This window comes from Oryzias melastigma, linkage group LG2 (assembly GCF_002922805.2).
Source record: "Oryzias melastigma strain HK-1 linkage group LG2, ASM292280v2, whole genome shotgun sequence".
NCBI lineage: Eukaryota > Metazoa > Chordata > Actinopteri > Beloniformes > Adrianichthyidae > Oryzias > Oryzias melastigma.
The window spans coordinates 11,779,067-11,803,358 of NC_050513.1; the positions used below are offsets into that span (position 1 = coordinate 11,779,067).

The 24,292-nt window shown below is 37.2% G+C and overlaps 1 protein-coding gene across 9 annotated transcripts in view; it reads right to left on the reverse strand.

Annotated features, from left to right (window-relative positions):
- The window catches only part of tns1a (tensin 1a), a 123,467-nt gene that overhangs the window by 20,020 nt on the left and 79,155 nt on the right, over window positions 1-24,292 (reverse strand). For all 9 annotated transcript variants that reach the window (XM_036215914.1, XM_024288953.2, XM_024288951.2 and 6 more), the window contains 7 exons: window positions 23,701-23,784; window positions 17,277-17,389; window positions 17,149-17,209; window positions 16,961-17,036; window positions 16,754-16,883; window positions 16,428-16,493; window positions 16,096-16,221 (listed from right to left, as the gene is read on the reverse strand). In XM_036215914.1, the coding sequence (XP_036071807.1) occupies window positions 16,096-16,221; window positions 16,428-16,493; window positions 16,754-16,883; window positions 16,961-17,036; window positions 17,149-17,209; window positions 17,277-17,389; window positions 23,701-23,784 (656 nt within the window). The remainder of the gene's footprint in view (window positions 1-16,095; window positions 16,222-16,427; window positions 16,494-16,753; window positions 16,884-16,960; window positions 17,037-17,148; window positions 17,210-17,276; window positions 17,390-23,700; window positions 23,785-24,292) is intronic.

A 24,292-nucleotide genomic window follows, 5' to 3' on the forward strand; every position in this document is an offset into this window, starting at 1 on the left:
ACAGTGAATAACTATGCTGTGTAGTCACCAAATAGCTGCAGCAGATTTAGCCCTGTTGGCTCAGTGAACGCGCATCGCTAGCGTGGTTTCTGAGGAATTCAGCGGGACGTTCTCCGCTTTAGGGGGGACGCTGCTTTGTAAAATGTTTATAAGACTAAAAATAAAGCAAGTTTTTTTTCTTTTGTTGCACCAACACCTGCACATGTCCCCCCATCCCCCCGTACGACAGGTGCGTCCCTTTATTGCGGGAGCGCCAGCACCTGCCTCGGGGGCTGCTATCTCTCTCAAGTGTTCCACTCGAGTGTCTCGTTGCTGCATCGCAGATCTGACGGCAATTAAAAAGCCATTAAAAGACCTGCGGCCAGTGGTTTATTATAAATAGACAAGGTGCTATGAACGCTGTTATTGCTGTATCAAATGGACCGGCTGGGATGCGGATTAAATGCATAGTTAGTGCAGTGGAGATGAAGAAGCGGGGTGATTGATGCAGCCCATTTGTCAGAGTAACCCCAAAGGAATGCCAACGTATATCGTTAGGATAGCATTTGATGCTAGCTCGGAGTGTGTCATTGTCTAAAAGTTTCCTTTTGCTTTCTTTTTGAGGAACATTTTGACATTTTCATTCAAAAATGTCAAAAGTCAGTTACAGAGATTTTAGGTCAATGGGGGGAAAATCTTGGTATAAATGTAACTCCAAACGTCTTTTAAAATAGTAATCCTAGTATAGTAAACAATTTTTAAAGATCCACTCTAATGAAAAAAGATGTTTTTAGCATGTTATTGTAACAATCTTCTCATGATGGAGGACATATATTATGAAAATGATTAGCTGGATAGCTACGATATTGCTAGCCATTTTTTTTGTTTCCCTGCTAATGCTAGCTTGGAGTTCCAAGTTAGCAGGAGAGAGCGTAAATAAAGGGATGATGGGATTTAAGTTGAAGGCTACCTCCTTGCCAACAGTCTTGCCCACAACTCAAAAGCAACTTTCAAAGGAACGTCTGCCGAAACTGTTGTTAAAAACAACACGTTTTTTTTCATTTAGCTTAAAACGTGGTAATCATGAATTGAAAATAATTTAAAAAAACTGAAAAAGTCTTAAAATAGACCAAAAAGTTTGACGTCTGAAGTAGCTAAAATACTAGAGAATCTGAGTAATTTTTAGAAATAATAATAATAAAATGTTTTCAACTGAAGTGTTATCTCCAATAAGACTTTTTAGCGTAATAGCATTTAGCTAAAAATGCTAACAGTTAAATTATTACAGACAACTTTGAGATGTCTGGTAATTTGGGCTTGTTTTTATTTATTTATTTATTTATTTTTAATACAAACCATAAATATTCACAAGAAAAGATACAACACTAGACGTTTCAAAGTTGCAGCTTCAGAAACTAGCATAAAAATCATCTTAAGTCTTTGTTTTGTCGCTTAACAACAAATTTGACTAGAAATCCTAGAAATGAGCGTTTTGCTTGAATGCAATTACAGTTTGCTTCCAGTTTGTCAAATTCTTAATTTTATCTCAAATAGTTGCAATTTAGGTTAGAAAAATCAACTATTCTTAATAAAAATTCTTATATTTTCAGACTAACAGAGTATTTAGGATTTTTGGCAAGGAAGTGGGATGATTTCAAAGTAATTGTGAAATATTTTTATGAAAAACGTTAAGCAACACAAGAAACAATCCTCGTTTCAACTAAAAACTAAGATCTAAGACGTTCTCAGTGAGTCGCTTCCATTAGATTGGAAATTTAGCCTGAGATTTTTTTCCCAGTTTCTTTTTTTTAATAACAAAGAATATTTTACCTGACAACTATAAGTTATAAGGTTGCTTTTATAATTCAACTTTATTTGTAGAGCACTTTTCCTGTTACAAAGCATCTCAAAGTGCTTTCCATTATAAACAAAATATTACTAAGATCAAAAATAGGATAACCATCATGATCATACATAAATAAATACAAGGAAAACCACACACACACACATCCCACAAGTACACTTAAATGACATTGAATTAGTTATTAGTCAAATTTATAAAATCAAATTAGAACATCTGGATATGCAAAAACCATGTAAAAGCTAAAACAAAAAGATAAATTTGAGGTAAAACCAAAAATACTATAAACTACTCCAAACATCTTAGTAGCTATGTTTAGTTTTTCTTTTAATCGTGCTTAAAAAAATGCTTAAATAATAAAAAATGTATCCTTACAAATAAAACTGGAGCCACAACCAAACTGGAACCACGTCAATTCCCAAAGCAACCACTAGAGGGCTTGTTACAAAAAGATAAAAACAAAAAATTAACTTCAAAACAAAATAATACTTTATAATTATTTTTAGTGCTAAAAATTGCTATTTCTTCTGTGGTTCCTCTAAGCTTTCTGGGAATTGTAGTCATTTCAAAATATATAGCAGTTTTGTTTCGTCTAATGTAATCCGGTACGTCTTATGATATTACTAATATTGTTCCTTGTAATAAATTGTATTTTATGATAATCAATGCTACTCAGCTTATGCTGGTAAAAAATACTTTTTAAGGGTCTACATGGTGACAGGATCATATTTAAACTTGAGACACAAGATAAAGAAAACCTAGTAAGTGGAGGATCTGAAATTCTTTACGCACCATGACGTAAAAATAATACTACTAATACTAATACAACTAAGATACACAACCTTCAACTCTTTGACCGTCTTCTAAACCAAATGGTGGGGAACATTTAGAAAACACGTTCTTTAAGAATATTCATTGTGTGTATTACTCCCCCAGGTACAGACCCTCTAAAGTAACATAGAAGGAAAAAAATTGAAGTAAAAAAAAATATTTTTTTTACTTTCCCTAAAAGTAAAAATAGTTTCCCTAAAAGTAAATAGAATCTATTTACTGACTTATGTGCAATAAATAGTAACTGGTGCGTACCAGTTACTATTTACTATTTATAATTTTTTTTTTTTACTTCAATTTTTAGAAAAACATATTTTTTCAGTTACCATCTGGTGCACACCAGTTACTAACCAGAATATTCTTTTTTACTAAAAAAATTGAAGTAAAAAAAAATCTATATAACTGTCTGTGTATTTTTAGGCATTTTTGTTTTCTTTACATTTTTTTTTTTTTTTTAACTTCAATGTCTCTTTTGGGGCTCCGTGGCAAGGCAATAGGCTGTAGAAAATATACCTGTTTTTGGTTTTTTTTTTTTCTTAGTTTTTGGGTAGTTAAAGGGTTAAGGACGTCTGGAGGGTTGACAAAGGGTTTGTCAAAATCTACTATCCACAAAAAAAGTTCTTTCTACATTCTACTTAAGTTTCTCAATAAATAGTAATTTCTACATTGGGTGTAAAACATTATTGCTTTAGAAAACCCTTACTTTATGACATAGGTCAACTGAAGGACATAGATATGACATAACAAGAACAACTGATCAATACAAGTTGACGGTGTCCTAATACGAGGAATAAAATGACTGGATTATACAGCTAACAAATGCTTCAGAACTAATACTGCCACATACAATTATTTTAATTATTGACTAATCACAGATTATTTTTCAGTTTAGTCGACTAATCGGGTCATACTCAACTTGGATGTAAAACACACATCTTAACCATCATTACCTTTAAACTAACTAAAAACTAGATAGACAGCATTACCTGCGATAATACTAGTGTGAATGCTGTAAGCTGAATTTGGCTACTGAAGATGCTAGTGACGACAGCTGATGATGCTAAAATTGATAGCTGAAAACACTAAAGCTAATAGCTAAAAGTGCTGAAGCTAATAGCTGAAAACACTGAAGCTAATAGCTAAAAGCGCTGAAGCTGATAGCTGAAAACACTGAGGCTAATAGCTAAAAGTGCTGAAGCTAATAGCTGAAAACACTAAAGCTAATAGCTAAAAGTGCTGAAGCTAATAGCTGAAAACACTGAAGCTAATAGCTAAAAGCGCTGAAGCTGATAGCTGAAAACACTGAGGCTAATAACTAAAAGCGCTGAAGCTGATAGCTGAAAACACTGAAGCTGATATCTGAAAATGCTGAAGCTAATAGCCTGCTAAAATGATAGATAAATGTCAATATAGCCTAAAAAATAATTTAAAAAAGCCTCTGTTAGCCAAAACTTCTAGCAATATAGCCGAATTATTAACTAAACTCCAAAATAGCCTAAAACATCAAACAAAAAAGCCTAAATTAGCCAAAATAGCTAGCACACAGTTGATATATTAGGTAAACTCCAACTTTGCCAAGAAAAACTGAAAAAAATCCTAAATTAGCCAAAACAGCTAGCATGTAACTGAAATATTAGCTAAACTCAAAAATAGCATAAAAACAAAAAAAAACTTAAATTAGCCAAAATAGTTAGCATACAGTTGAGATATTAGCTAAACTCCAAAATAGCCTAAAAAAACAGAAAAAAATGGTTAATTAGCCAAAACAGCTAATATATAGCTGAAATATTAGCTAAATACAAAAACAGCTTAAAAAACAAAACAAAAAAAGCTTAAATTAACCAAAACAGCTAGCATGTAACTGAAATATTAGCAACACTCAAAAATAGCCTAAAAACAAAAAAATCCTAAATTAGCCAAAATAGTTAGCACACAGCTGGAATATTAGCTAAACCCCAAAATAGCCTAAAAAACCTGAAAAAATCCTAAATTAACCAAAATAGCTAGCATGTAGCTGGAATATTAGCTAAACTCCAAAATAGCCTAAAAATGCCCAAATTTGCCAAAATAGCTAGCATACAGTTAAGATATTAGCTTAACTCCAACCTAGCCTAAAAAAAACAGAAATAATGGTAAATTAGCCAAAACAGCTAATATATAGCTGAAATATTAGCTAAATACAAAAACAGCTTAAAAAACAAAACAAAAAAAAGCTTAAGTTAACCAAAACAGCTAGCATGTAACTGAAATATTAGCAACACTAAAAAATAGCCTAAAAACAAAAAAGCTTAAATTAGCCAAAATAGTTAGCACACAGCTGGAATATTAGCTAAACCCCAAAATAGCCTAAAAAAATTGAAAAAATCTTAAATTAACCAAAATAGCTAGCATGTAGCTGAAATATTAGCTAAACTCAAAACTGTCTAAAAACCTTAAAAAATGCCAAAATAGTCCAAAAAGCTACCATGATGCCATTATAACTTTTAACTTTACTACACTTGGATTCCATAGTAACGACTATTAAATTAGTCATCAACTATTTTAATAGTCAATTAGTCGTTGATTAGTCGACTAATCGATGCAGCCCTACTTCAGAACTCGTCAGAAGAAGAAAGTGTCTGGGTTATCAGTGACCGACTGACAAAAAACCGCCGCAGGTTTATATTTGCCTCGTCTGCCTCTCGGTCTGTCTGTTGGCGTCCAGCTGTCACGGTCCGAGGTGACGTGATGGAGCAGCGTCCGTCTCCTCGGATTGTTTTCAGGGTGATGTCACCCACCCGTCCGTCTGCAGTATAAGCGACCGCCATAAAACTATCTGGCTCGCATTCAGTTATTCGTTCCGTCCAGACACATCCGATTCATGTCAACGTCCCGGTTTTTGAGCCGCGGGTTGGAACCCCGTGGCGGGCGCGGGACAGTTTTGCTGTGCAGGGTTGAAGGTTTGCACATGAACAGGGACTAAAAGGAGACTAAGTGGATCACGTCACGGTGTCTGGCTGACAACGCTGTCTCTGCGCGACTGCAGCGTCTACTGACAGGAGGGATTATTTTCCATCCAGCCGTCCGTCCGTCTGTCTTTCACCTACAAGGATCAGTAGCTGTCATAACATTACATCTGCCTGCTGTCTACCTACATGTCAGTCTGTCATCTGTGGCTCTCTGGGAGCTTTGGAGGTCCATATTTACCTCAGATAAAGAACCTTAAAGGCTTCTTTAGGGTCAATGCTTCAGCACGCGTGAAAACCAAACGCAAAAGCATTAAAAATGAATAAAACATGATACAATCTTGCAACTTTTTGATAAATCTGATGAAAAAATTCTGTAATTTTTTTTTTTTAATTTCTTGCTTAATTTATACAGAAGCCAAAAACGGCTGACCCTACTTTAAAAAAAAAAAAAAAAAAACATCTTCTCGTGATAATGAGATCCATTATCTCGTTAACACAAGAAAAACTAATAAGTGTTCACTGAGCTCTGGATGCATTTAAATGTATTATGTTTATAAATATTAAGTTATGAAAGCCATAAAAAGGCCTGCCCTACTTTTATTTTGTTTTTTGATTGTCACATTATCTAGTAAAAATGAGATCTGCTATCTCATTATCACGGGAAAACAAATTTTGTTTTCTTCTGATAGCGAGATAATGAAGAATATACTGTAGCGTTCCTCTCTATCTTTCCCGCACTAAGATGCTGAGACTTTACCTGTTTTCATTTTCTTTTTTTGTGGTTAAGAACAAAAACAGCATAATAAAACATACCAAAAAAAGTAGATTTTTAGCCTACTTTTTCATTTATTATTGGATCTACGCTCATCAAAAGCCTAAGTTCCTTTTCATGCTCCAACCCCCTTTATTTATTTCCCTAAATCCCCCGACAGAACCAAAGGCCGACAAGCTTCTCCGGTCACTGAGCTGACATCTATAGTGAATCTTCTTATCACGAGAAAGCGATAATATATATATATTAGGTTATGGAAACAGAAATCAGCCTGCACTACTTCTATTTTTGGATAATGAGACCCACCATCTCGTTATCACAGAAAACTGATTTTAAAAAAGGTAGGATAGCTCGTTAACAGTGTCCATAACTTAATATTAAAATTAAATATTAAGTTATGCCAGCTCTACTTTTTAAATTTTTTTTTTAACTTTTTTTGTGATAATGAGATCCACTATATCTTTATCACGAGAAAACGATAAATAAACCAGGACAGGGCATTTTTGACGTCCATAACTTAATATAAAAAAATGAAATGAAAAAAGAACTCAAAAAGTACAATATAAAAAAAGAGTTGCAACATAGTCAAAAATAGTTTACCTTTTTTGTTAAAATCTAACGGTTAATTTAATTAACTTGGATTATTGATAAATGTTTTGATTAATCGATTTGTTTCATTTACCACTTTTATTAATACATTAGCTCTTTTCAATGAAATGTATTATTGTTACTATGATACATTTACTACATTACTATACTGTGTTGCTATTATCATTGTAAAACTAATAAAATATATTGAAGTTGTTTCAACAAGTTTATGATGCTACATCTAGATATTCCTTAAGAATCGTAGCAACTATTTCAATTTGGAATCTAAAGTAAACAATGAGAAAGAAACAATGTTACAAATATAGAATTAAATATAAAAAAAAGTTAAATTGTTCATGAGCGTGTAAACAGAAGATACGTAGGACGGGGTTGCTCAAAACTCAATGGCAAATGTGGAATCAACTACTACTTCTATGCACAAACTACGCCCTAGAAAGTGACACAGTTTTTATTTATTTTTGTCTAAAAGTGACAATATCATCATTAAAAGACCACTGGGAGTTGATAGGGATGATAAAAATGATTAATCAAATAATCTTAATCGATCAATAATCGATCCATAAAAGTAGAGCTCGATCTAATGCATAGAGTTAAAGTCGGTTAGCTTGATGCTAATGTATAATGGGATTTCCCATAGGACAACTAATGCTAAAGCTTGGAAACCCCAACATATATTGTTGACTAAATTAAAAATTTTACAAACTCTTTTAAGGAAGTATTTTTAAAGTAACCATTTGTGATCTAAAGCAATGGTCGGTTTAAATTAGACAATATTTTCACTGACCGGTCCAAACGGAGCTGAAGTCTGCGTTTTTAAGCTTCTGGTTTGTGAAAATAGTTTTTTAAAATAAATCTAGTTTTAAAATTTCCTAATAGATGACGAAGATTTAATTAAAAAAATATGTTGATTTATAGAAGTCGTTTCTGACTTGTATTTGCCGTTGGTTTGAACTTTGCGATGAAGATTTTCCCTTTAGCATCAAAGTGGAGGCTAACAACCGGACGCTAGCTTCAGCTACGAATGACTTTTAAGCTGTGATAGATAAATAAAGCAAAAAATGATGCAACCGCTGTAAACTGATATTTTTTAAATATAATATAAAGGTGAATCCACTGTGTCTCCAACTTTTTTAAAGTTGAGTCTGTCTCCGCGTTTTAGCATGTAGCACATTCTGCTACATGAGAACAACTGTCTCAATAATTCTGTATGTGGATGAAAACTTCTGGTTTTGACTGTAAGCAGCAGCTTCATTGTTCTTTGAAGTCAAAAATTCTCATTTGGTTTCCAAATACGTTTTATCGTTTGGATTTTTTTAAGCTTTTGGTGCTACTAGCTTAGCAATCCAGGTAGCCATGCAGGAAGCCGCTTTCAGTTTTCCAAAATAAAACTTTCTTCAGGATCAGAAAATAAACTCAACAGTAAAAATCTAAGTTAGCACACATATTTCTTTTTTTATGTCTGTGGCTCAATATCAAGTGACCCACGGACCGGTACCGCAGTCGAATACGCGGTTGAAAACGACACAAAATTGGCTAAGAGTGACATTATCTTCATTAAAAGACAACTGGGAACACTTAAAAAAAGGATTCTCAAGGTGGGTCTAAAAGAAAATAGTTCAAGATTGATAAATAAAAATAAAAAAAAGCAGATTGAACTCCTTTCTTTCTTGGCAAAAATATTTTTTTAGGCACAATTTTCAAGAGTAGTACTGTTTTAGGTTTACTTGTTTTCATGTTCTGAACCTTTTACTTCATTTCTATTAATGTTCAAAGGGGCGACACATCAAGAAATGAAGGGGAAAAAAATGGTAAATATTTACATTCTGGTAATAAACGGCTCGTTCTGTGTATATTGGCAGCAGGTGAAACCATCAATCGCCCCACACCTGTCTGCGAGAGGCTATTTCCACTCACAGGAATACATTCTCGCACGTTTAAGTGTTTCTTTTTCCCTCTAAAAGAGTTCACTTCAAAGGGTTTAATGCTTAAAAGTGAGTGATTGACTTTTGGGAATTTGAAAATTAAAAAAAAATGAGGTCCAAAAGTGTTTGGAGACAAGTTGGCGGGCATTGAGAGGAGGAGGGTTCTCAGCAGGGGGAACCAGGAGAGGGATTTGAACCTGCTGCTGCAGCTCACCGTGCTGTCAGCACTGGAAGCATCATGGGCGCACACACACTCACACACACTATTTCTTTACATGTACAGCCTTGCGTCTTCACCTAAACTTGCAATGTGGTCGGGCCGGACCACGAGAGGCCCTACACGGGACGCTAATGCTCCCTCTGCGCGCTATGCCGGTCCCAGCTCGCATGAAGTTACCAATCAAACCCCCCCCTTTAATAGTTTTGGTGAACCCAAATTGCAGCCCGCTCGTAAAATGTTCCACACACAAACTGCTCGCCCCGTGACTCATTTGGTACCATGCCGACCGGCGCCAGGCACGCAGGATGCACGGCCGTTGGCATGGAAACGCCACAAACAGACAAACAGACTCCAGGTTGTGTTAAAAAAAATAAAATAAAATCCACTGAAACTTTATCGACTACTTTACTTCAAAAAGTCTCTAATGGTCTCCACCAAATAAAAAGGCGCTCTTACCCGTTGGGTAGCTTTAGTCGTCCTCTGGCTTCTCGGTGCGCCTTCATTCATTAATCTCAGTTTGACTTTTCGGACGACAACGGAAGCTGGAGCTACGGGGTCTGTTCTGCCGGCCTCGGGAAGAGCCTGTGCTGTTGCTGCCAGCCTCTCTCCGTCTGTCTCCCTGCAGCTATTCCAGACATGTTTGAGGGCTCGGCCCCGGCCAAATATGGGAGGAGGGCGGTAAACAAGGAGGGAAGACAGCCTGTGCCGCTAGCGCTGCTCTACTGTACAGAACACTACACACACAAGGAAGAAATAAATACTCTTGTAATATAAGCTTTAACTAGCCTTTGTTTACTGGCTTTTAAAGGATGGATGAGTAGGGAGGGCAGATTTTTAGGTCACGTTTGTCTTTTTTGACATGATGGTCTACATTTTCCGAGAAAAAATGAGCAGAGAAATCATCTTAACTGAAGAAGTATTAGTTTTTATACATAAACTCTGGTGGTCTTGGTTTGGGAGGACACTATAACAAGACGAGTCATCAAGCTTCATTGGTGTTGCTTCGAAAAGGACTACAAATTTTAACCATTGAAAGCCGAAATAAGAACCAAAAAAAAAAATCAAGTCACTATGTCACTAGTCACAATGGAGCCATTTCAATCAATCAAACCAAGCAACCAATCAACTATCCAATCAAACAAACAACCAACCAAACAAATAACCAACCAATCAAACAACCAACCAACCAAATAAACAACCAATCAATCAACTAATCGACCAACCAACCAATCAACTAACCAATTAAACAAGAAACCGACCACACAAATAACCAAAAAAACAACCAACCAACCAATCAACCAAAAAAAAAAAAAAAAACTAGTGCTGTAGGTGTATCGGTACTAGCAATACAGAAGAAGAAGCAGCGGATTCTCAGCAGAGTCGCGCAAACAGTTTAACAGATTTAGTGATTTAAGGTGATATAAAGAGTTTTGTTGACTAGTTAGCAAATTCTCTTTGTTATAGTTATCTGAACAATTGTTCAGGTTGCACTAATTTACTAGATTTATTAATTTTCTTATTTCATGAAGCTAAATACGTTTATGGTGGCGAACTTCGCTTTGTTCCCTCGTACTGTCGTCTTCTTCTTGAATATGGTGTACTTCTATAGCCCACATATTTACGCAATATTCACATTGCCCGCATGGATTTAGAAAATTATGAGCAAACAGGCTCTTAAAAATATTACTAATAACAATAAAAGCATGTTCAGAGGATCTTCTCACTCTATACATGATCTTTGTTTGTTCACAACGGAACTCATTATTTCTTCTTCTACGACTATTTCCGGTGTTTTAGACAGTTCTACGCATGTCAAAATGATTTATTCTGATCAACCGTGGTGCGCATGGAAATGTGTGTTACAATCAGATGACGTTTTTCAGGGCCATGTGCACAGTTCTATTCTAATCTGATCTTTGATCTGATCAAGGACATTTTGCACATGTAAACACAGCTACTGTTAATATCTGAACATTTTTGTTGGAACTTCTGTATGATATTTACAATCTCATTATTTTACTAATACGTTTGACAATATGTGAACTGTATCAGATTAATATAAATATATTCAAATTACATCGTAGATTTTTAATGTATTTCTACAGAAATGTGTATAAATGTGTAAATTTAAAATTTAATTGAATTGAAGAATCAAAAGAATCGAAAAAAAAAAAAAAAATCGGAATCGAATCGATTCAGGCTCTTGCGAATTGAATCGAATCGTTTCTGGAAATACCGATACCCAGCCCTAATATTATTGCTTTCTATCCCAGTATTATGATTTGACTTTAAAGATGAAATCTTCGTTCTTGTTATTGTATTTTGTTACATATATTTCTCCCAAAAGTGCGACTTATACTCTGGAGTGATTTATGCTGCAATCACACTGGGCGTGTATTACGTATTAAAGAACGTGCAACCAAATGTCAACCAACTCCTCCCGTGTCACTGCAGATAGTGTTTACTTCTGCCAAATCTACATAAACCGCGATCAGATGTTTTGTATTCACTCTACAATACTAGACTTACTTTTCATCAAAGGTTTAAATTTTGAGTGTTTCAACAAGAAGGATTGTCTGTGTGATTCAAGTGTATAAAGTGTGTAGTGAGGGGTTTTACAGCCTTAAAACATGTGTAATCCTACTTCGCAGATGTTCCCTATTGCACCTTATTTTTAGAATGTAACCCCACGATAAACAAGTGACTCTTGCAGTTTTAAAAAATGCATAGATGCATTTTCTTGGACTGGAAGTATTGGCTATTAATTGGGAATTCCATTAAAAATATAGTTTTAAAAAGTTCTTGACTGCATTGGGTAATTTGTAGGATCTTGTTGGATATGTAAGAATTAAAAGTATTCCTGGAAGTCTTCTAGAACCAATTCCTATTGAGTTTCTATAAGTCTCAAACCCCAAAAGTATTAAACCAACCATAGAAACTCAACATTTCAAATCATTTTTAATAATATTTGAATCTGGCATGCCACTTTGACGTTGTGTGGGTCCAAATCTTTGCGTAAGTCTATTAAACATTCAGCCAAGGCCAGAATAATGGAATTTTAAGTGAATATAATCTCCAATTAGACGTGATCGGTCTAAACCCAGTACAAATGCAACTCTTGGGTTTTTCGAGGTCATTAAATTTAAAGAAGGAATGGACACCAATGACCAAGTCTGAGAACCACTGATAGATCCCAGGTGGTACTGTATTAGAGCCCTTCGTACCACTGTGGCCAAATATAACCATAAAAGCTAAGAAAAAACACTGTCAAGTCAATGAATAAAAACCCTCTCACATGCTGCTGAAGGCAGTAGACACATGTTCTGTGGTTCGGTTCTACCTCATTGTGGAATACATGATCTTCAGTCGAGATGCCAAAAATTCCCGTCGGCCAAAGTTGAAAAGTACACAAAATCCGTGTTGCCATGGAAGTCTACCAGTCTCCATGGTGCCATACTATTATGAATACTATTGATTGCAGAATTTGACTGAATTTTCTGGAAGGGGTATGCTGCCATTTGTCCTGGGAGGTCTGTGGTTTGTAGTAGGTTGAAGCCAGAACTCATTCTGCATGGTTAAGAGCAGTGTGGCTGCCTAGGCACAGAGTGTTATGGAGTGTATAATAGTGCTGCCACAAACCATTATCTTAATAGTCGACTAATCACCGATTATTTTTTCCAAATAGTCGACTAATCGGGTCATGCACAAAGTGGATGTAAAGCAAACATCTTAACCATCATTAGATTTAAACTAACTAGAAACTAGATATATTCACACTAGCATTACAGGTGATAGAGTGCCGTAAGCTAAATTTGGCCATAGAAGATGCTAGTGAGTGACAATACCTAAAGATGCTGATAGCCAGCTAAAATATTAGTTAAAGGCCAAATTAGCCTAAAAAAAAGGCTTGGTTAGCCAAAACAGCTAGCATGTAGCTGAAATATTAGCTAAACTCCAAAATAGCCTAAAAAATAAAAAAAAGCCCTTAAAATTAGCCAAAACAGCTAGCATGTAGTTGAAATATTTGCTAAACACAGAAACAGCCTAAAAACAAACAAACAAAAAAAAAACCTTAAATTAGCCAAAACAGCTAACGTGTAGCTGAAATATTAGCCAAATTCCAAAACAGCCTAAGAAAAAAATAACACCAATTAAAAAATCCTAAATAAGTAAAAGCAGCTAGCATGTAGCTTAAATATTAGCCTTACACAAAAATAGCTTAAAAAACAAAAAGCCTGAATTAGCCGACACAGCTAGCATGGAGATAAAATATTTGATAAACTCCAAAGTAGCCTAAAAAACAAAAAAGCCCTAAATTAGCCAAAACAGCTAGCATGTAGCTGAAATATTAGCTAAACACAAAAAACAGCCTAAAAACAAAAAAAGCCTAAATTAGCCAAAACAGCTAACATGTAGCTGAAATATTAGCTTAATTTCAAACAGCCAAAAAAAAAAAAAACAGATTTAGCAAAACAGCTAGCATGTAGCTGAAGAATTAGCATAACACAAAAATAGCATAAACAAAAAAAAGCCTGAATTAGCCAAAACAGCTAACATGTAGCTAAAATATTAGCTAAAATCCAAAACAGCCTAGAAAAAAAACAACAAAAAATTTTAAGTTAGCAAAACAGCTAGCATGTAGCTAAAATATTAGCTAAACTCCAAAATAGCTTAAAAAAACCTTAATAAATGCCAAAATAGTCCATAAAGCTAGTATAATGCCATTATATCTTTCAACTTTACTACACTCTGACTCCATATAATATAAAGTAATGACTAATCAACTATTAAATTATTCGTCGACTATTTAAATAGTCGATTAGTCACCGATTAGTCGACTAATCGTGGCAGCCCCAGTGTATAATAATATAACAATATTGCTGAAGAATTTATCTGCTGGAATAACTGCAAGTACTGTAAGTATGCCTTAGAAGTCTTGTTTCACACAGCAGAAAACGGCACAATCTGTCAATTTTGAAGCAGCTGATTTGGCGTACAAGCCCCACAGAGGGCCAAACGGTGACCTCCTGACTCCTGCGACCTACGGGTCAAAAGCTGCCGCCAACCAAACGTCACATCCACAATGTAAAACATAAAAACAGCAGACACCAGTGTAAAATACTCAACATTCAATCAAAAGTCGGACAAAACAGTAGCCAAACCCAAACTGGAGCCACGCTTGATCCTTCTAACACGCCAATCCTTCATCGTGTTGTCCCAACAGGAGTTACCAAGGACAGTGTATATAAATGGCGGCAGGGATAGTTAGCCCTCCGGTGTATTGAGACATCCGCGCCCGAGGAGATGAAACATTCGCTTAACACCCAGACAAATAAACAAGTCTGGCTTCTTTAAAAGATACCCGATGAGAGATTGATGTCCTCTGAGCTCTAGCGTGAAAAATAGACCATTGTCCCACAGCCTTTTAGCATGAAAGTATTTTACCTCCAATGGGTAAGAAGTTTTTGGAACACCAAGAAATAATCTCCACCAAAATTTGATCAAACCGTCTTCAAAGACTTCGATTATAGAAAAGAACAATTGCGTTGGGAGCCCAGTCGCCCATCCAATTAGGATCGAGCTTGCAGCCCCACTGACCTTCTTGCAATGCAGCAATTACTTTGACGGTCTTCTGGGGATGCACGTGATAAAGTGAAATGGATCCTTGCCATCAAAGAGTAAAAAATATAGAGGAAGGCTGCCAAAGTTGACTCTAGTGACTCAAGATCCGAGACTTTATTAGACTGTCAGGGTCTAATTAGTTGCAATAAAAACTTTTCACTTGATGTTACTATACAAAAAAGACACACGAAACCTTAAGGCTTTGATTCCTCAACTTTCATGGAAGCAACAAGGATCTACAAGGTGTTTCAAGTTACAATCTGCCTCCAGGGAGGGGGCAGCTAGTAGCAGGGTGTCTGACGCCCCCCTATTTCTGCAGTGACTATTTAAAGGCCTGACTGACAGGTCACGGGGGAGGGGTTCAGAGACAGGAGACGGTAAAACCTGGACTTGCATGACACCTATAGTTTTATTTGGAATTACTTATGTTAAATGGTATGAATATTTGGCTAAAATTAGCCGAGGGTTCACATTTACGTGGAGTTAAATGTCACTTTGCCACCGATCAGTCAAAACTCGGATCACCGGGGTTTTAGCACTTAACCCCTATAACCCCTGAGCTTTAGCTTCCGTGTTGACATTCTTTCGACTAGCGTAGCTCTTCAACCGTTCAACAAAATGCTAAATCAAGTTTTTTTTGCCTGTTGACCTCTATAAATGGGGCTTTAAAAGTGCTTTCTGTTAGTCCCTGCCACATTTTTAACAATATAGAATAATTTCTGAGATTATAGTCTAAATTCGTATGTGTGCTGCCCCCTACAGGTTGAAACAAGGTATTACAGTTGAATCAAACATCATTTCATAAGTTTCACATCAACATGCTATGCAGCTCCAATATAAAAGCCCCGCCCATCTTTGATTCTGTCGTTATCATGTTAGCTTTAGCATAGCTTGTTGGTGAACTGGGTTCGATTGTCAAAAATCTTCTGGCTTACACAACTCTCCAGTGGACTTGGAAGTTAGACAACAGCGGCTGACTGTAACTGGCACTGAATCCAGAGAACTAAATCCTGGTGACGGGATTTGCAACAAATGTTTCACTCACGATTGTTAGCTTGAAACATTAGTCTTTATTAGCTATGATGCTAGCGGCATTTTACCACTCTTAGACACGGATCCCCTTCGGTCCAGCAAACCCTCATGCTGTGCCAAGATATGCATCCCCTGCCAGAATGTGTATCCCCTGTCGCTGGCATTATTGATTCGTTTTGCAACCAGGGCGATTTTTAAAACTTTTATTCACTTTGTCAGTTTATTTTAAACTTTACTGTTTTGTTGAAGACTCAGAGGGGAAGGAAGTGGAGGGAAAGGTCATCCGTACGGGCACGTACCGTGTTCACAATTCTCCGTGTCCTCACAGCGCTGGTTACAGTTCTCGTACGAGTCCCAGCGGATCAGAGGATCCTGGGTGTTGTAGTCCACAGAGACGCTTGGGCCGTTCTCCAGGTGGCTCAAACCTGGAGGGTTTACAAGTGGTCACAATAACTATCTTAAATGTCAGTAAAGACCCACTCCAATCGTCTTTTGAGCTAATTTATTTCAATTAGAGTGGAATTTTTAGTATATATATACAGTATATAAGAAAAAAAAAAGGTTGGATGTTTGATGCAAACCAAATCATCGGGGTGGGTCTTTAACCTTTATTTTTAGACAAAAAGGCTACCTTTGATCTTTTCTGGGCCATACGAGAAAACGAATTCCACCTTCCCATATTCTGGAAATCTCTCATCTGTGTAAACAAACGAACAAACAAACAAACATGATTTAAAAACGAGGCAAATTTGTGCCAAAACAGAGAAGCTCCTTTCTTCTTTGGTCTGTAGATATCTGATTTCTCCACTAGGGGGCCCTGTTTACTATGCAAATGTGGGAGATCAATGTGATATGCAACAAGGCTTTTTTTCTTCTGCAATTCAATTTAATGTGATTCACTTAAACACAATTTATTTAATTTCATTTGTAAAGAGTCATCTTGTCTGTAACAGTTACCTCTGAAAGTTTCGTCCAGCTCGTTTTTGCCAAAAACCACGCCGAGGTCGTGTATAGCGCACGTGTGGAACTGCACTCTAAACACCATGTCTCTAGTCGGCGTCCTGTACTTCTTGTGATAGCACTTCAGCTACAAAATAAATAAAAAACAAAACTTATTAATTAGAGTTTTTGATAAAAAATGATAAATCCTAATAGAATTCTTACCAGAATGTCTCCCTTCAGAAGGAGGCCGGGTTCAATGGTGATGCAGATACTGGTGTTACTGTCTCCTTGAACATTACTGTCACGAATACACAAATACTCATTTAAAACCTAGAGGTAAGCTATTCCCTGACATAATTTTCTGTATAGTTTCGAGCATGAATGGCATTGAAGAGAAAAAGTTGCCGTACTAGATTCCTGACGTATACACAGGTTGCATTGCTTGGTAGATCTTCAGGAAGGGGCGGCACCCTGTGACACAAAGAGGAAGAATGTCAAACCTTCTTCATGTTGAACAGCTATCTCGCAGAAGACTCACCTCCTTTGGATTCAAAGTTGGGAATGCCGTGCATGATGACATGATGGAGGAACAGCGGCTTGTTGTTGATTTTTATGTGTCCAGACAGGAGGCCGTTGAAGTACCGGACGTACCTGCAACGTCGTGAAAAGTTGACAAGTTTAGGAGTGAGAAGATAAAAGCGCTAACCTTTAATGAACTTTGCTTGAAGTACAATATGATCGACGAAAAAAAAAATGGAATAATCAGGGAAGGACAAGTATTGACTTATGTTTCATTTTGAAACTCTTAAGGTACATACACAACCACATCAACTATATCAACACATTCTCATTCCCAAGTTGTCACATTTTGATACATGGTTAAAAATTGACGTTCTGGGTGTCTCCAACTCGTCGTATTTTGACGTGCTGGTTGTTCTAATTAATCAATTAATGCTTCCCAACCTCCATTCCGTAAACCAGTACTGGTCCGGTATTGGGAAGTGGACCACACCGATATCCTAACCTTAAACCAGTACTGAACTCAGATCAGTACCAAACACAGATTGATACCGAGCGCAGACTGGTACTGGACGCGGAGCAGTAATGGACCGGATGTGGAACCGATTTTGGACATGCTACCAGATGCAGTACCGGTTCTGGATGTGGTAAAGGTTCCGGACGCAGTAACAGATGCGGTTCCGGATACGGTTTCAGACGCAATACCAAATGCAGGACCGGTTCTGGGCTCAGTACAAGCTCCAGACGCAGTTCCGGACCCTGTACCAGATGCAGTACCGGTTTGAGACGCAATACCGGACAAGAACCAGATGCAGTACCAGATGCGGTACCGGTATAAAACGCAAAAACTCGATCCGATACCAGTTTCGAATACAGTTTTGGATGCGGCATCATCAGGACATGGTTCCAGATGCAGTACCAGATGCTGTACTGGTTCCGGATGTGGTACCAGACACGGTACCAGTTCCAAACGCAATACCAGATGTGGCACTGGTTCAGGGTGCGGTTCCAGACACAGTACCAGACACAGACCAGGCTAGGTTTAGGCTATAGGGCTAGGGTGCAGGTACCGGCCTCGTCCCAAGGTTCGGTCTAGGTCCAGTACCACGGCCGACAAAACCACTGGACCCCTGATTTCATTGGAACAGCCAGCAAAATTACCCAAATTACAAGTTGGGAAGACCCAAAACGCCAAAAGGTGATTAGGAATGAAAAAGTGTTGAGTATTTGTGCAAAGGTGAGCTGACACCTGTGCTCAGGTAAGTGTTTATGTTCCACTTAGGTGGATGATGGAAAGTAAAAAACAAGGAGGGAGAGTGCCTGGTCCTCCTCACACCATGACCCCCATCAAAGCAGCACCAGTAAACAGGACCCCCTGACACCAGCAAGGTATAGCAGATAGAGGAAATCTGCCTTGCCACAGGGGCCCCAATGCCAGAGTGCAGAGAGGCGCAGGAGCAAAGAGAGTGCTAGCTCCAGCCCAATTAGAAGAATAGTCCCACTGGGACCAGGGCCCCATTCCTGGAGAGCCCCCAGATGAGCAGTGCACCACCATCTAGGAATTCTGAGTATATTCCCCAACCCCGGGCACGAGGCAGGGCCCCCCAAGGGAGACACCAAGTCTTTCACAAATCAGAGTAGAGCTCAGAAAGAAAAAGCCTGGAGCAAGATGTGCGATATTTAAAACTTTGCTCCACATCTATAAGCAACGACAGACCTGTGTGAACACCCTTTGCCAAAAGCATGTTCAAGACTGCTTGTTTGGCCCCTTCTTGAATGCGCCACAGATGCCCGTTGTGTACGTAATATTATTCCACCTTCATTCATCCACTTCTTGTCCTCAGGAAACTTAATATTCACTTTTTATTGGTATGAATAAAGGAAAAACATTTGGTTATATGTTAGTGGATTTTGAAAATTGGCAACTCATTGCGAACAGCACTCAGGAGAGAGTGTTTTTGAAAAAGTATTAAAAGGTTTTTAGGGTTTTGTTCCTGGCAAGTCCTCTGTTATGTGTGTTTTATAAATTATCAAGAAAAATGTTCTTAGTGAATTTGCTGGGAGTTGACATTAACGTCAATCCCGATCAGTGTCATTCCAATCGTCAATCATTTCAAAATCTTTGTGTTTTAGCCAGATAAGCCATGGTCTTGACACGAGTTTATTGTCGTTTTTTCCAGCAAATTTTCCAAAAGTTGTTGGACATTTACTATAAAACTGGAGAAACAGTTATCAAATGTAGCATTACTGTAGACCAGAGAAGTCCAAACTTTTTCCAACTGGATAGACCTTTCACCCAGCAACAACTCAATGGGTTTTTAGTGTTGTTGTTTGAAAAAATACAAATTTTCTTGAGTTTTTAAAAGGAAAAACAAATGTCTGCTTGTTATGGGATAACACACAGATAGCTGGCCACTAAGTATTCAACTTAAATGGTATAAAGGTTCCTTCTATGGGGTTCACCTCTACCGCCTGTGTGCTACAGTAGCCCAGCAAGGACTCCCTTGCAGCCTAAGAAGCAGCCTGTCAGAGGGAATCTGTGTGCACCGGGGCCAGTTGGGGGTCTGTAGAGTTGGTGTGGTCTGGTTGTTAATGATGATAATGATGACGGTACTGAACGTAACCTTGACCCCAGAGTCACCACATGCGGACCCCCCCTCCCCTTGCTCTGCTGTCAGTTAGCAGATGGTTTAGCTTGTGTGAGATTCAATTAGACTGACCTGGGACGCCGCGCTTGCACCGCCGGTAGGAGCTAAAGCTTGTAGCTGCAGTGCATTTGTGTTAAGGGACGTAGTGAGGATCTCTCTATGAAGACATCAGTATATGGTGCTACATTGTACTGTTGTTTTTTTAATACCTAGTGCCAAGCTGATTCCCGAAAGAATTATTTTATTTTGTGAGGAATTTTCACAACCACTATAGGCTAGTCATAGCCAAAAAAGTCAAACAGATGCGCTAAGCAACAAGACGCTAATGCTAATTGGTAGGAAATCGGTGTAGCATATCAGTATAAAAAATCTAATTAGATCAAAAATATTCACAACAATGTGCTTATTTAGTTTAAATTTCTTGGTTTGTTTTAATGTGTTTGATTTTTCGATTTAGGTTATTTTCCGTTTTTATGCTTTTTTGCTATTTCTTGGTCACTTTTCTCAATGTCTATTTTTCTGCTAAATGATTTCCTTATTATATCTATTTATGAATATAAAAGTTGTAAATGTATGACTTTTAAATCTTGTAATTCTACTTTTTTTTTTAGTGTCACTAATACTTCGTTGTAGTTAAGCCAAAGATGCAGTTCCAAAAATAACCACTGGAGGCTGATCAAAGGGAGGAAATAAATCTATATTTATAAATTTACAATTTTGAGATGATCAATTTAATGAATAAATGTAAAACTTTGGTTTTTAAATGCTGGCCTCTCTGTTGATATCCAGTTGACAGTCTCTTTAATCTAATATTGTCAGTTTTATCAGTGTAGTTTTTCTATAGTTTGACTATATTTATTTCTTAATGTTCAAGCACAAGTCTGTTACCTAGTTTTTGGCTTCTTTAAACAACCATCATCAGCATCAGACACAATCATATTTTACTATTTTTTCCATCCTAAAATCCAACTTCCTCAAAAAAATTAACTATGACCCATTTGAAATATTTAACAACAAAATCGAAACAGTTTTTTTTTTTGTTTTATTCAACTTAGATGGACTCTACTCTTGTTCTTGATGTTAATATCACAAATTCCAGACCATTATATGCCACTCTAGGGATGATGATAATTATACTCAAAGCAGGAAATAGCAGTGAGGTAGAGGACGAGGCTTTCGACCCGCAAAAAAAAAAAAAAAAAAAAAAAAGGCTGGCTGCCTAATTCACTTAGATGAAATGTGGTCAAGTCCCTGATGTCTGCTGTGTACTTTCATTTATTTTCCTGTTCATTCTTTCCTAAAACTTAGAACAAAACTCAATTTGTGAAGGAAACTATTCAGAGTTCAGCTTTGAGGCAGTTCACTGTCTAATTATACAAAGGGGACTAACAACAGAGTGGCACAGATTTATGAGTTCAGGCGAGATGACTGAGAAAACAGTCACCTGAGAATGACCTGCTTTCAAACAATACATTACATCTACCTTAAAACCCAGCCTGGTTACTTTAACCCACTATGTCCTGGAATTTACAACTTTTTTCCCAACATATAGAAAGCAAACTACTTGCAATTAGTCGTGGTGGAGGCTGTGTTACGGTTGATATTGAAAAATGAACTCTAATCATGGCCTGCAGCCTCCCTGGAGACGCGAGTGGATTCTGTCAGGCAGACAGAATAGATTAAGTCTCGCTGTGCTGTGACATTTTTCACAATTATCTCAATTAAAGCCGAAGTGGAGATGATCACAAGAAAAACAGGAAAGAATTTCCTCTGAAGAATGTTTCTGTAGCTCGGAAGGAGAGACAGATCAGGGTCAGGCAGATCTTTTGGAACCAAGTCCGGAAGAATGCTGTCTTCAAGAAGTATTAGGTCGTGGGTCGCATTTTCATTCCAAGCAGCGTGGTCAACGAAGGTCGTAGTTCATGGCAACTATAACATGTTTTGCTGTTCTTGGTCAACTGAACAAAATGTGATATACCGGTCTTTAAAGGGTAACCAAACACGGAAATGTGAAAATCCAGTCAGAGGGGCGGGGCTTGGGGGCTGGACTGTTATCATTACTGGAGCTGCAGATCATGACGTGAAACTTCTGAAACTTACATGGTTTGACCAATCACAAAACTGTAATACCTCAATTTAACCTGTAGGGGGCAGCACAAAGACGGTTTTTCACTATATTTTCAAAAATTAAACAAGTTTATTTTAATTTATCAAAAGTTTGTCAATGACCAACAGACAGCACTTTTTAAAGCCCAATTTATAGATGTCAACAGCAAAAAAAATTGCTTAAAACTGCTACTAAAGCTGACAGTGAATCAAATTTTCACAACAAGAAGCAGTTTTTCTAATGCGGCGTATTCGCTTTTTTTGCTATTACGCTACTGCTAATATTCTTGCAAACTTTTTTTTCTCCAAGTATTGCTAATACTTTATTCGACTAATGAAGATAGAAATAATTTTAAAATAATTTAGACATAGAGTTGAAGAGCAATATATTAAAAATTGAAACATTAGAATTCGATTTTCTTAGCCTTTAGCTACAACAATTTAAAAAACAAACGACATTTTAACTTCGTTACTAAAAGGTTAAATTCTTCAATATTTTTCCGTTTTCTAAAAACATTATATGTTGTTAGAAAATGTTGACGTCTTAAATTTGATTGAAATTAGTTTTAAAGGAGGCCTACCATGATTTTCTTAAGCCTTTCAGAGTGAACTATATCCATATATATGATCACATATAACATTTGGACCACTAAAAAACGAAATATTTATGAAATATTAGTTATATTCCGTGAGTTTGTTCCTACCCGGAAGTAAAACGGCTCGATTGCTGAAGCTCCGCCTGCCGCTGCGTGCTGCTGCTGTCTGCGTCATGACGTCATCCCAGACAAAACCCGTGTCTCTCTGTATATTTCCCCCACAAAAATAATCCAAACTTCTTCAAAGATGGATGCAAATATGATATATCTGCTTTTAGTAGGTCTGGCCATCGCTAAACTCCTTCACAACACAAAAACACGCGACTTCTGCAGGGCTGTGCGGGACCGGGTGTTAAGGTGGCGTCTTAAGGTAGCGCCGCAGAATTATCACCGGTAAGGGGATAAAATGAGTGTTGCGTAAGCCGGGGGCGGAGCTTGTAGTACAGACTCTTCCTGGAGGGAGCTGTTTGAAACGCTCTTACGTCAGCACGTTTCCACCCGCACGTTTTTGTGGGAATGGGAGGGGCTTCCGCAGAATGTGCAGGTTTTTAGAGGATTACTCTTAAATTCATGAACGGATCAAAATGCTACTTTGGGGTTTTCTATAGTGAGGAATGAAGAGTAAAATGGATTTAAAACCTCAAAAATATAGAATTTTCATGGTCCCTTTAAGTAGGCTAACAAAATGTGCTACTTTTATACTTTCACCCATTGTTTACAGTTAGCATTGTTGAACTCTTGCTTGTTTTCCCCGACTACAAACCTTTTACATAACCTTTTTAATGGCCTCCCACAGAGGACCTTAACCAATAAGTATTACTCATTTACTCATCTATAAAATATTTACAAACGCTTGCAGAGGTAGCAGGTTTGGTATCATAAGGGAATGTTTCTTAGTGTTTTGTCTTTTTCAAAAGAGAAAACTTTTATCACAGGTGTAGTTTTAGGAAGCGGGGTTAAAATAATTTATTCAAGACAGAAAGTGATACTTTTAACTTTATTTATTCATTGTGTTCTTTTATGCAACAAATAAACCAAATTGGAAAAAACTCAGAAAGAGATGTGACTAGCAGGAAATGAGGTAATGTCCCACCTTTTTTGTGATGGCTGCCCAACAGGAAGTGCTTTATCTTCGTAGAAACGCCTCATGGCAAACCTGTCCAAAGCCTGGTCAGCACTGCAAAATAAACAAAAATGTTATAACCAATGGGAAAAGACTTGTTGGCTTCAGTCATAATATTCCTTATGGCTCGATACTGCAGGCAAATAATGGACAAAGTCTGTGCAGGTGGCCCGTATAAAACAGCAAGGTCGTAGACCACTTGGTTAGGCTGTAGACTGAAATTGTTTATGTACATTTTTATCTACGAACATGCTACAAATACCTATGCAACATATAAAAACATTTTTTAACCCTTAAACATGGAAGATACCTATATAACACAGTGTCTTTGACGTATATCTCTTCGAACGTTGTGTTGGATAGCAGCGCAAATCTACTTTTATCTGCGTCATTTCAGTAAGGGGCCAATACTTGGACCGTACTGATGACAACACCATACTTCACTGTCATCCATATATCGTAAGTGCCTATGACTTATATTAGAACCACAAATACTCCAAGATACACTCATCACACATGATGATCTAACATTTTCAACTACGTCCCTTGAGATGGCCATACA